General features: G+C 37.0%; 2 protein-coding genes across 4 annotated transcripts; one reads left to right on the forward strand and one right to left on the reverse strand.

The window, feature by feature from the left end:
- Positions 1-2,078: 2,078 nt before the first annotated feature.
- On the forward strand, positions 2,079-6,552 carry LOC104229047 (uncharacterized). Its single transcript, XM_009781621.2, has 3 exons — positions 2,079-3,231; positions 4,610-4,687; positions 4,989-6,552. Exons 1-3 carry the CDS (start codon positions 2,194-2,196, stop codon positions 6,429-6,431), a joined length of 2,559 nt encoding a protein of 852 aa, XP_009779923.1. The 5' UTR covers positions 2,079-2,193; the 3' UTR covers positions 6,432-6,552.
- Positions 6,553-7,177: 625 nt separating this feature from the next.
- LOC104229046 (protein ULTRAPETALA 1-like) lies at positions 7,178-11,730 on the reverse strand. 3 transcript variants are annotated; one of them, XM_009781618.2, is made up of 4 exons: positions 11,642-11,730; positions 11,223-11,415; positions 9,327-9,633; positions 7,178-7,503 (listed from the first exon to the last, which is right to left on the reverse strand). In XM_009781618.2, the coding sequence occupies exons 2-4, from the start codon at positions 11,395-11,397 to the stop codon at positions 7,332-7,334; spliced, it is 654 nt and encodes a 217-aa protein (XP_009779920.1). In that variant the 5' UTR covers positions 11,398-11,415; positions 11,642-11,730; the 3' UTR covers positions 7,178-7,331. The 3 variants fall into 3 exon arrangements, with proteins under 3 accessions (XP_009779920.1, XP_009779921.1, XP_009779922.1); XM_009781619.2 differs by having other exon boundaries at positions 11,606-11,717; XM_009781620.2 differs by lacking the exon at positions 7,178-7,503 and adding an exon at positions 8,607-9,125.
- Between the last annotated feature and the right edge of the window lie 404 nt (positions 11,731-12,134).

Genomic DNA, 12,134 nt, shown 5'->3' on the forward strand with positions numbered 1-12,134 from the left:
GGCCCTTCGGCCCAAACGTATTGCATATAGTAGCCGAAAGGAATAAGCATGACTACACAAGCGCTTGTAGCTTAGTGGTTAGGGTGCCTGTTTCCTAAGCTGAAGGTTGCAGGTTCGACCCTCACCTGGCGCGATAGAGCAACCTTTTTTTACCTTTTAAATGTACTTCTGGATCTGATAAGAATTAGCTAACAATTGAATGAAATATGTAAATGCAAATCCGCGCGAGTCCCAAATTTTTGTGTGCTATAGCCCATGCCTTCCGCCTTGGGCCCGGATGGATCCGTCGTGGAATCGCCTAATATTTGTCCCGGACATCAAATACGGCATAAGAAACAATTTCCACCCACTCGAAATGACCACATCATATTTTTTGGCATTTTACAGCCATAAAACGGCAAATCCGTGCGAGTACCAAATTTTTGTGTGCGCCCATGCCTTCCGCCTTGGGCCGGATGGATCCGTCGTTGCGAAATGTCTATTTTTTGTGTAATAACAGCCTATTTTTTGTATAATACCAATCTATTTTTGTATATTATTTGTATATTAACAGACTATTTTTGTATATTTTTTGCATAGTGACATTCTATTTTGTATATTTTTTGTATAGTAACAGTCTATTTGTATAGTGACAGTCTATTTTGTATATTTTTTGTATAGTAACAGTCTATTTGTATATTTTTTGTATAGTAACAATCTATTTTGTATATTTTTTGTATAGTAACAGTCTATTTTGTATATATTTTGTATAGTGAGAGCTAATTATACATAAATTGTATAGTGGCAGTCTATTTAATATATTTTTATATAGTGATAGTCTATTTTGTGCATATTTTATATAATGACAGTCTATTTAGTATATTTTTTGTATAATGACATTCTATTTTTGTATATATTTTGTATAGTGACACTCTATTTGTATATAAATTGTACAGTCACAGTCTATTTGTATATAAATTGTATATTGACAGTCTATTTTGTATAATTTTTGTATAATAACAGTCTGTTTTGTAGATATTTCAACTTTATGCATAATCATCTCCTCTGTTCTTCCTCTCATTGAGAAACCAACCACCAGAATCCATGGCCTCACAGTCGCCAAAAATGGTAACAAGATCGCCGGAGTTTTAAACTTTTTGCCAAAGATCTTCAAAATATTATCTACATATTCATAGAAACTATAAGAGAAAATCTGAGAAGAAGACAAGGTTGTCTCTCTCGTTGCCTTATGCCACACCACTGCCGAAATCCAGCCAGCCAACTATGACTATGACTGCTCCTCTCGCTTTCCTCTTATTCCCTATAGGTTGCTGCTACTGATTTTTACTAGTCACCGCCGGAATTGACCACTGGCTGGCGACGGTATTAGTTCACATCAATTTTCCAAGCAATGATTTAATCATTGAAACAAATTTCACCAACAGATGCAAAAGTCACAAGCTCAAAGTAAGTGGATTTTGAATTTTACTCGTCAATTCGCTTCGCCCAATTCATCAAATCACTAAATTAATAGTATTTCAATTCAACGGAACAATTCCAAATCTCACTTTTCAGTAACAAACAAACATTAACAAAAGTTCCAAACCCAGGCATGAGTTTCTTTTCTCGATTCAAAGTGCAGAATCAATGACACCAATAAGAGTAGTAGCGGAATTTCTTTTTTAATTTTTTGATTTTGAGTTTTGTGGTGACGAGTAAAAGTCCAGATCTTCTTAGATCTAGGATTTTCCAGCGAGGGAATTCGATCAGTGAAGTTTCCGGCTAGTACTTATCATTATTTTTAGGCTATAATTTGTATGGGTCAATTTGTGGGCTATCAGATGAAATTTGTTTTGCCCGATGGGCTATAAATGAAGTTCTCTTTTTTTTTTTTTTATTAAAGCTCGGATTTGAGACGTCTTTTATGTTATTGACTGAAGAGATTATAAGCCCAAAGCCCGATGTACCTAGGCAGAGTCCCTTCTGGTTATACTGTGGCCTTTTCTTCTTTTATTTTTCAGAAAGAAACTTTTAGCCTTGTAAAATATTCTGAACCCTTAAACCCTAGGGTTTAAGAACCGGCTTTTGCCGCGAGCAATGCCTCAGTTCAAAATCCGTACGTTACTCTACATATCCGTATATATAAACCCACATTTTCTCACCCTAAAACTATTATGAAATCTCTTTTAAGAACCCTAATTATATTCCTTAAACATGGTGGGTTTTTTGCATGATGATCCCATAATAGGTAGTAATAATGAGCTTGAACAAGACATCAAGAATCAAACCTCTTCAGAGCTTAAGCAAGAAACTGACCCATTTGACATATTTACCCCTGACCTAGACGAGTTCTCTTGCTCTTTTGCTGATTCGTTTCTTGATTTTGATTCCTTAAAGGATTTTCTTGCTGAGAGCCCCACAGTAGATAGTATGGCTGATGTGAAACAAGACCCATTTGAGGTTTGTAATGAAGAAGCTGTTTTTGGCACTGTTAATGGATGTAATGAGGTGGGTATTGGTGGGATTTGTGAGAAAGTTGAAGTTTTTGACAGAAATGATAAGGTGGGTATTGGTGGAATTTCTGAGAAAGTCAAAGTTTCTGGCGCCGTTGTAAGGGATAATGAGGTGGGTATTGGTGGAAATTGTGAGAAAACTGACATTTTTGACACTGTTGACAGGGATAATGAGGTGGGTTTTAGTGGAATTTGTAAGGAAGTTGAAGTTTTTGACGCTGTTGACGGAGATGGTGATGTGGGTATAGATGGGATTTATGGGAAAATTGAAGTTGAAAAGGAAGGGGATGTAGAGGGTTGTGAAAAATTGAGTTATTTGAATCTTGAAAAGAGTAAAATGGGTGTTATTGAGAAGATGGGTAAAGTTAGTATAAATAGTAGTGGTAGTGATATTGTTAGGGAGAGTGAAAATATTAGTAGGGATGAGGAAAAAAATGTGACAAGTGAGAAGAAAAACACAGGAACGAGTGATGTGTCACAAGGTGGTGATAGTGATACTGAGTCTGATATAGAGAGTTCATCTTGTTCATCGTTGTCCGAGTTCACGAGTAGTGATGAGGGAGGAAAAAGAAGAGAGGATAGAAAGGGATGGGGAATCAAAGGGGAGATGGAATTGGAAGAAGGTGAGATACAAACATCTGATGTAGATGTAGATATAGATGAGATGGTTGCTTGGAGCGAAGATGAGGAGGAGGATTCAGGTGTTAAAGGACCCATCAGGTCTAAGAACGAGCTTCCGGTAACGATTACATCTCTAACATCATATGCATATGGATTATAATGTTGCATTATGCTGTTTCTATACAATATCTACCATGTTGGACATTTAAGTGATAAAAAGTGGTTTATCGAATCTCGGCTAAACAATTTTTTTGACCAGAAACAGCATCTCTACCTTCTTAAGATAGGGGTAAACCTTCTTAAGGTAGAGGTAAGGTCTGCGTACACTCTACCCTCCCCAGATCCCACTAGTGGGATTACACTGGGTTTGTTGTTGTTGTAAGCCGCTAAGCTAATAACTCTGTTCTAGACACTCTTTACTTGGTTATAGTCTTCAGCCCTTTGAGGTTTATATTTACAGAAACAACAAAAAGGGGGAAAAACCGGAAACAAAAAAGAAGCAAAAACAAAGTCCTCAGTCCATGGATACATGCTGCAGATCTATTTTGGGGTTGGATAATGAATCCCCAATATCTATTTTGTTTCATTTGAACCCATTTCGTCAGTCCCATATGTTCCGGATTAGGCATATCAGTCCGACTTTTTTGCCTATAAAGAAAGTGGCAAAGGGCTTGACTGACTAGTTTTTGCATTTCGTCGTATTGAGAGGTTAACATATGTTCTGCATTAGGCAAGTCCCAGTATTTGGCTATACAGAAAGTGGAGAATGGCTTAAATGAGTAGTTTTTAGGCTTATCTAGTGGTTATCATCATCAAGTTATAGTTTCCTTTTGGTGGTATTGACGTAAGTATGTTTCATTTACAGTGTAGTGTACTTTGACCTGGAGGTTAGCTTGTGACTTATTGCTGACTGCAATTGTTTGTCTGATTATAATTTTCCTTCTACTTTTACATATAGAATTTTGATAGTGCTTAGACTTGTTCAATGGTGATAGATCTTTTGTGCATAAGCTGCATCCTTCAGTTCCCCCTGGTATAAGTTGTGATATTTAGAGGATTCTGCGCATACATTATAGATCCAGATAGAAAGAAAGAACCTAGGTATGAAGAATATCAGAGACAGCAAATGAAAAATGAGGAGAGGAGACAGAAGATAGGAACTAGGGAGAAAGAGCTTGGGGTGGGGGGTTGGTAAAGTCAGTTTTTTTAAGTGTAAGTACTGAATAAATCATTTCAGTAAACTCTGACTTGCATCCGTCGACTTAATTGTCATCGTCTGGTAGACTTGTTTAGTGTTTTGCATGTTATTGACACTATAATATTGCTCTCTATGTTTCCTCACTTGGTCATCCAGTTGAAGACATAATAACAGTCTTAAAGAAATGTGTCTTCCAAACAAAAAAACGAGGCAGCTAAGAATACTAATATGGGTTTGTTTCACAAATGATCATTTTGGCATGCAAATATTAAGTCATTTGTTAATCATGCATTTGCAGGTTCTTCCCCCGGTTCCGATAGTGAATGCAACTTTGCTACCGCATCACCAGACCCTGCCTGTTGGAGTTGTTTCAGCGGTAAGACAAAACAAAACAAAAAAGCAAATCACATTGTATTTCTCACTGCATTTGATCATTTTATTTTAAAGCAACAACAAAAAAAAAAAAAGAGGGGCCGCCCTAAAAAATAATAGCTATGTTTTATATATTAAGTATAAATATACATATAATATACATAATCAGTGTATATGTTTTGTGTATTTGGGCTAGCGTCGTAATTATATTCGGCAGATGGGCCAAAAATGAAAAAGCCCCCCTTGTATATAATTTTAGATTCTTAATTCAAATGTTTATTTGATCTCTATGTGGTGCAATACAGATTCTTGGTGCCCAAGTTGTTGTAGAAGGGGTGGAGAAGCATAATCCTCTTAGTGATGGTTCTATTCTTTGGATAACAGAAAGCAGATCCCCACTGGGTATAGTGGACGAGATTTTTGGGCCTGTCAAGAACCCCTACTACATTGTAAGATACAATAGTGAGAGCGAAGTCCCCGCTGAAATCAACCAAGGCACTTTGATCTCTCTTGTCCCAGAATTTGCTAATCATGTCCTTATCGATGGAAGTCTTTACAAGAAAGGGTATGATGCATCTGGTGAAAATGATGAAGAGGTGCCCACGGATGAAGAATTTTCAGATGATGAGAAGGAGGTTGAGTACAAGAGAATACTGAAAATGAAAAAGAGGGGCACAAATGACGAGAAAGTTGGAAACAAGAAGAAGGACAAAAAGAAATTCAGAAATCGATCTCAGAACTCGAAATGTGAGCAAGCTATGAAGCCACCAGTCGAGCAAAGTCAAAATCTTGTCCCACCTGTTACTGGTTCTTCCCAAGGACAGAGGTCAGGCAATAGGACTGACTTAGTTCCTTCATTTCATCATCCGCAACAGGCCCCTGCTTTTGCAGCTCCTTCAAGTGGAGTTTGGACTAATATAATCCCAAATCAGCAGCCCGGGAATATGGGCTTACCTAATACTTTGCCAACAATTGGCATGCCATGGCAACAACAATGTCATCCTCAGCAAATGTTTCAAATGCCTTTGCCTAGTGGAGTACCTTTACAACAGCAATTCAATCCAGGACCTCCTCATAACTTTATCTTGCCGTTTTTACAGCCAGATTTTGGCACAGGGCAAGCGTTTGCACCTTGGCCGGCATTGGGACAAAATGGTTTCAATCAACCACCATTTGCTTTGGGGGGCTTACCAGGCCAACTGGCACATTTACCTTTCAACTTGGGAGGTCAGATACCAGTTAACGTACCACAAGCGGTAGCCAACAACAATTCACATCCACCCGCTGCAGTTCCTGCTATTAACGGTTCTCTAAACTTCAATCAAGGCAATCATTTTGGTGGTGGCTGGAATGCAAATTTTCAGGCTGGTGGTAGTTTTGGACCACAAACAGGAGACAACAGCAATTCACAACAACCTGCTGCAGTTCCTGCTATTAACGGTTCTCTGAACTTCAATCAAAGCAATCATTTTGTTGGTGGCTGGAATGCGAATTTTCAGGGTAGTGGTGGTTTTGGACCACAAACAGGAGACAGCAGCAATTCACAACAACCTGCTGCAGTTCCTGTGAATGGACCAGAAACAGGAGACAACAATTCACATCCACCTGCTATTGTTCCAGGCAATACTAATGGTTGTCTGAACTTCAATCAAGGCAATCATTTTGGTGGTGGCCGGAGAGGAAATGGTCGGGGTGATGGTGGCCGGTTTGGCCGTGGGAGAGGGAGAGGGAGGGCGCAACGTTATTGAAGGTGAAAACAAAGTGCTTCCCGTGGAGAAAATTACTTTTAACTTTGGTTCTACATATAGCAGCTAATTTCCAGATTTTTTTCCCCATTCCCTCGTAGGTCTGGGTGTGTATAGTGCTAGTTACTGTTTTAGTTTGCATTATAGGTTTTTTATTTTTTTCCCAAAGTTCCAAATGTCTGCTTATACGACCCTTTCTTTAGGTAATTTGTTCTTCCTGTTTTGCTCTTAGGACTAAGGGATTGGTTTAATCATCAAAATGCTAGATTTAGAATCAACTTATTGGTCTTATGGTATATCTCTGTATCGTGGATGAGAAAGATGTGTATTTGTTTATAACTCTCCTGGGGGTTGGGTAATACCTGGGGTGGCTATTTGTGATACTATGCAATTTTATGCATGGGATTAGATGCTTTAATGGGATCTTTTATCCTGGTCAGAGGAGAAATTACCAAACGTCTAGCATTACCTCACGCTTGGTGCCAATGAGGTTTTTATTTGAGAGAAACGTCTAGCATTCCTTCTCGAATTTGCTAATGTTATTATCTTTAATATTCATATATTTTTCAGAAAATATCTTTTGCTCATCAAAACATGAAAAAGGATTTTCCATGAACAATGTTTTCCGTCATACCAAATACACATTGTGTCTCACAGCAGCTAATTATGTTGTAAAGTATGGAGAATTAAAGGACCAGTCTGAAGTCTGAACCATAAAAACGAAAAACTAGATAGGAAAAGATAAAGCCTTTGACTGTAATTGTAAATTTGGTTAAATCCCTGAAAGAGAATGTCAGCAAAAACATGGTGTAAACATGTAAAGGGGGTTAAAATGAATTAATGATGGGGAAAAACATGGCCATCTAAATTGAAAGAAATATTCAGGTGTGACAAAAGAAGTAATTAAGGGTGATTCCTTGTGAAATCAATGCAAGTCTGGCAACTGCAGTCTGAGAAACGGCATATTTCACATCCAAAACACACACACGAAGTGCAACCTCTACACGTTGGAGAACGCGAACATCCTCTGTACACCCTACGGCTTGCTCGTTCGTCATCATCATCACATGAAACTCTAAAACACAAGAAGACAGCAAGCAAATATGTCCAGAATGAATACAAGTTACAAAAACATAAAATATTGATCATGGACATGGTATTGTTAAAGGGATGATAAATATAGTACACATCATAAAGGAAAACCAGGAAGGTAGAGTCTGTCTTCGCTAAATATAGCCACGTTATAGAAACTTTACTGTTAATTGGACAGCGTACAGATTTTGGTAATTGGCCTGGGATAGAATTACCCTTCCCAAAACTGCTAACTCCAAAAGAAAAGGGGAAAATGATAGAAGAAGCGGGAAAGGCTCCAATTCTCAAATCAAACTGCACATTACTAACTTGGAAAATTGAATGATGCATCAAGTAAAACTAAGTGGTAAATATAATCTCTTCCTGGAGAAAACAGAAACTTATTTGGTGGTTCAACAACTACACAGTATCACCAAAAATGGCATGTTAAGTATTAGAGAAAACATTCTGCCCACTCAGTCCAAAACAAAGTCAGCAACAAAAGCAAGAAATCAGACTAAAAAGAATGATAACCAAGCAGATTGGACATATCAACGAGATGTTCCTCGCCTATTCAGCAGCGTGGATAGGATTCATTAGTATAAACGAACAAAAACAGATAGCATGGCACCTCCGGCAGAGTAGGTCCAATTGAATGATAGAATTACAACCATGTTCATAATATTGCATTTCGAATTTCCAAGTCACATAGGAAACAGTATTATTTCCTTGTCTATACCATGTCCATTAACTTGAAACTTTTGATAGAATGGAGCTCAATCTAAACTTCCTGAACCGTGAATATCACAGATATCATGAGCACATAATCACAACAATGGTAATAATTTGATAAATTCTAGACATCACTTCCGGAATAACTTATTATCTGTTCTACTCAAGTAAAAACATAGTCTGGTCAACCTTAACTTCTGATAGTGTATGCCATCAACACATCTTCTCTTGGAGATAGGGGGAAGGACTTCCTTTCCATCAAAGTTTGGGGGGGGGGGGGGCGTGTAAGAAATTATTTGATATCTCCTAGTATCAAAGAAAGTACTATGACATTTTCCTATATGCGACATCTTTCTGTGAATTAGCTACTCATTCCATATTTGGAGCATCACATACATAACTAAACTCCAACGCTTTACACCATTTAAGCCTTGATCATGGATCCGACCATACATCTTGAGAGCAAGCACAATGCTAATTGTAGTCTTCTGATTGCACAAAAATCTCTGTTTCTGCCAGAGTATTATTAATCCAACGTAATTCTAATAAACCTTGCAAGTTGTCTCACTCATTGCACAACACCTTTCAGATAAATTATACTTCTGTATTTTGTGCACACTTTTCTGATACCAACATTTTTTATATGCTTGCAGCTACTTTTCCAAGAACGAATTCCACAGCACACTCAGAATTCACATTCATACATTTTGTCTCTCATTATTCAGAACTTACATTTCTATCAGAAACCTTTTGTCACAAAGCATGCCGGACAATACTTGTTTAAAGCAATGTCTTGAATACATTGAGTGGAATGATATAACTTCCAACTAGCAATCTCGAATGAGTGTTGTATTCATGTAGTGATTTTTAACTATTGGATGGTCTTTCATCAAGCTGAACACAAAATTAATTAGTTATCGGATGATTGAAATAGGTACTTAATTTGTGTACGAGCTAAAGACATCAAAATTAATTTAACAGGATATTGATCAATTAGAAGAGATCTTTTTTTGAATGTGAAAAATAAATTGAAAATAACAGCCTGCATATATAAAAGATACTATTGAAGAGATTAAGCATGAGAAGGAAACCTACTTGTCATAAGGAATGTCAAAGCACTTCCAGTGCGGATTAGCCAAAGCATCATGGTAGCTCCTGCATTCTTCATTTGTGCGGAGACGAAATCTGCGTTCTTTGTTGCAATCAGTACATCTGATAAACTCATCGCGATGACAAGCTCGCCCATTTTGAGATCTATTTGAAGATTGGTTATAATATTTGAGTAGTGCAGTCTTTACCACTGGAACTTTCTCACCATCAACAATGATCCAAATATTATTCTTCCATTTCCTAGATGTCTCTCTTCCAGAATGTTTCTCAAATGCAGCAGGAGTCAGCTTGTCTAATCACAAAAGAGCAACTTTTACTAGAAGCAACACATGGGAAAATATCTATCAAATAAGGTAATAAAAACAGTATAATTTTCTGTTTCATAAAAATCAAAGAGGTAAGAATTAGAACAAATTATACCATTGCTAAATGACTCAGTGATGATAAAAAAAAAGGGGGTAGAATATTAAATTCATTCCAATATGTAAGAACGTACTAATGAACAATGATCAAGTGACATACAGAAATATACATGCGTCACAAGAAGCTACAATATTATTGATCTTATATATCTACCAAGAACTTCAAACTTTCTAATCTGACAACCTAGTTTATATGCAGGAAAAACAAATTCCACATTTAGAGTGAAGAATGCCAGCTTAATTGTTAACTTGAAAGCCCTTCTACGGCTAGCACTTAATAGAAGTTCAAAATTACTCAAGAAACTAAGTATCTTGTTCCCAGACAGAGACAGTGCCTCTATTAAGAAGTAAGTGTACATTAGTTCATATCGTGTCGCTTCTTAAGCGGCAATTAACTTGTAATAATCCTCAGAATTCATAAATGCACTTAGACGGTTTTAAATGGAGCCACATGGATAAGGAAGATCCATCCCGCCATCCCAACTTGCTCGGGAATGCGCATGCTGCAGGCTTCTTTTTTTAAACCCCTCCCTAGGAGCTCCCCCATTTTGCTTACCACTTGAGCAATCCTCTCTTGCCACATGCTACAGGCATGTGTTCAACTAAACTAGTACACACTGTAAACGCTCCTTCCAGAAAGTAATTAGCAAAGGTCAAAGGAATTTTTTTTGCGGATGGTTATTTCTTAAGCCAATATCGCATGATAACTTTATGAGATTGCTGCCACCTAAATAGAACATATCATCAATCAGAAATACTAAAAGTGCACGCAGTATTGTTGGAAAACTAATTCAAAGTTGTAGTAGGAAACCTAGTTATTTAGGATTTGATTTATTTAATTCATGTCTAAATATGATTTGAAGTTAGAATAAATATAGAAATAGGCTTTCGTGTTACTAGTTAAAATAGGTTTCATACTACTATAAATAAGGGTATTGATAGCTTCTTTTATTTGAGGAGGAAATAAAGATTTGTAGAGAGCTTTCAGAAACTAATAATAAAATATTTTCCTTCAAGTACGAAGAGTTGAAGTAATAAACATCACTTCATCAAAGCCATATAAACAGAACTCATCATCAAAGATCACACTTTTTACCAACCAAATCATCTACAGAAGAGTCACATATCAAACGTACAATATTATTGTAGGCAGGTATTCTAAAATAAAAATACCATTAGCGCTAACCATCTCGAATGATCGATAGAATAAAACCGATTAATATGGAACTGCTAAAAGTCATTGTAGTCATTGTTGAGTATATCACAAAGAACATCCCACACTCAAGAAAATTATCATATACATGAAATATTGTTTTTTTATTAAAAAAAAACAACAACGCGTCAATTCAAAAAACACAAAAACAACATTCCATCGTAAGCCCATAGTAGAATCAAGAACATGCATTTAACGCAAACACATTTCTTAAGAAGAAACAAAAAATATTGGCGACGTAAAAACCTTCAGGGCAGCCAGGGGTGCAATCGCAGGAGATTACAAGTTCACCAGAGGAGAAAACCCTAAGTTTAGCAACAGCATCACCGTAACGGTGGCTGGTGCATCCACACATGACTTCCACGTAATCATCTCCTCTCTTCACTCCACTTATCTCTCTCAACTCTTCTTCACTGAACATATCGTCCCCTAACTCTCTCTGTGTTATTGCAATAAAACAAAGACTTTTAGTTTTTACATAAAAATCGAACCTTTTTTCGTATAAGAAATCAAAAAAAAAAAAAAAAAAAAGGGATCGAATACGACAAATATGCGAGTGTTCGTTGTGTGACTTTGTCGATAGAGTTTATACGTAAAAATGCATTGGAGAGAGACAAAAGGGGAAGAACCGAGAAACCGTTTGGGTATCTGATGAGAGAAATCACCTCAGCAAGTAGGCATCTTTAAGAGATCTGGTGTCCTAAGCTTCGAAAAAGGAGGATCTTTGGGGGTTTTATAGAGAGAAAGAGAGTGTGTGTGTGTTCAAAGAGTCAGGCTTGGGGTGGGGAGGGGGGAGGCAATGGTAAAAATAATTCAAAAATTGTATTCTAGTTTTGCCATGAATATTTTATCATATTTTCTTGTTGTTGGTATTGCTTGTTAGTTTCTGCTTCTTTTTCAAGAGTTTATCGGAAACAACCACAGATCTCACCTTATAGGATTACACTAAATTTTTGTTGTTGTTATTATTATTGTTGTTGTTATTATTTTTCATTGTGTGTTTCATGGAAGGATAGATATTGGTCTCTTGGGGGCTTAGGAAGAAAGGGGAAGAAAAATCCTTCACATGGGAAATGGAAGGAGGTTTTTAGAATTAGACTTTTAGCGTGTTTTCGTCAAGCATTTCCAATTCAAAAGGCACTTTGCCTTTTTTTTCAA

The sequence above is a fragment of the Nicotiana sylvestris genome, chromosome 6 (genome assembly GCF_000393655.2).
Source record: "Nicotiana sylvestris chromosome 6, ASM39365v2, whole genome shotgun sequence".
NCBI classification, from domain to species: domain Eukaryota; kingdom Viridiplantae; phylum Streptophyta; class Magnoliopsida; order Solanales; family Solanaceae; genus Nicotiana; species Nicotiana sylvestris.

Coding starts and splice junctions, on each gene's coding strand:
- LOC104229046 (XM_009781618.2), bottom strand. CDS start 11,397: ATGTTCAGTGAAGAAGAGTTGAGAGAGATAAGTGGAGTGAAGAGAGGA. Junction 9,634..11,222: donor CACCCCTGGCTGCCCTGAAG/GTTTTTACGTCG, acceptor TTTTGTGATTAG/ACAAGCTGACTCCTGCTGCA. Junction 7,504..9,326: donor TTTGACATTCCTTATGACAA/GTAGGTTTCCTT, acceptor CTTGTGTTTTAG/AGTTTCATGTGATGATGATG.
- LOC104229047 (XM_009781621.2), top strand. CDS start 2,194: ATGGTGGGTTTTTTGCATGATGATCCCATAATAGGTAGTAATAATGAG. Junction 3,232..4,609: donor GGTCTAAGAACGAGCTTCCG/GTAACGATTACA, acceptor ATGCATTTGCAG/GTTCTTCCCCCGGTTCCGAT. Junction 4,688..4,988: donor CTGTTGGAGTTGTTTCAGCG/GTAAGACAAAAC, acceptor GGTGCAATACAG/ATTCTTGGTGCCCAAGTTGT.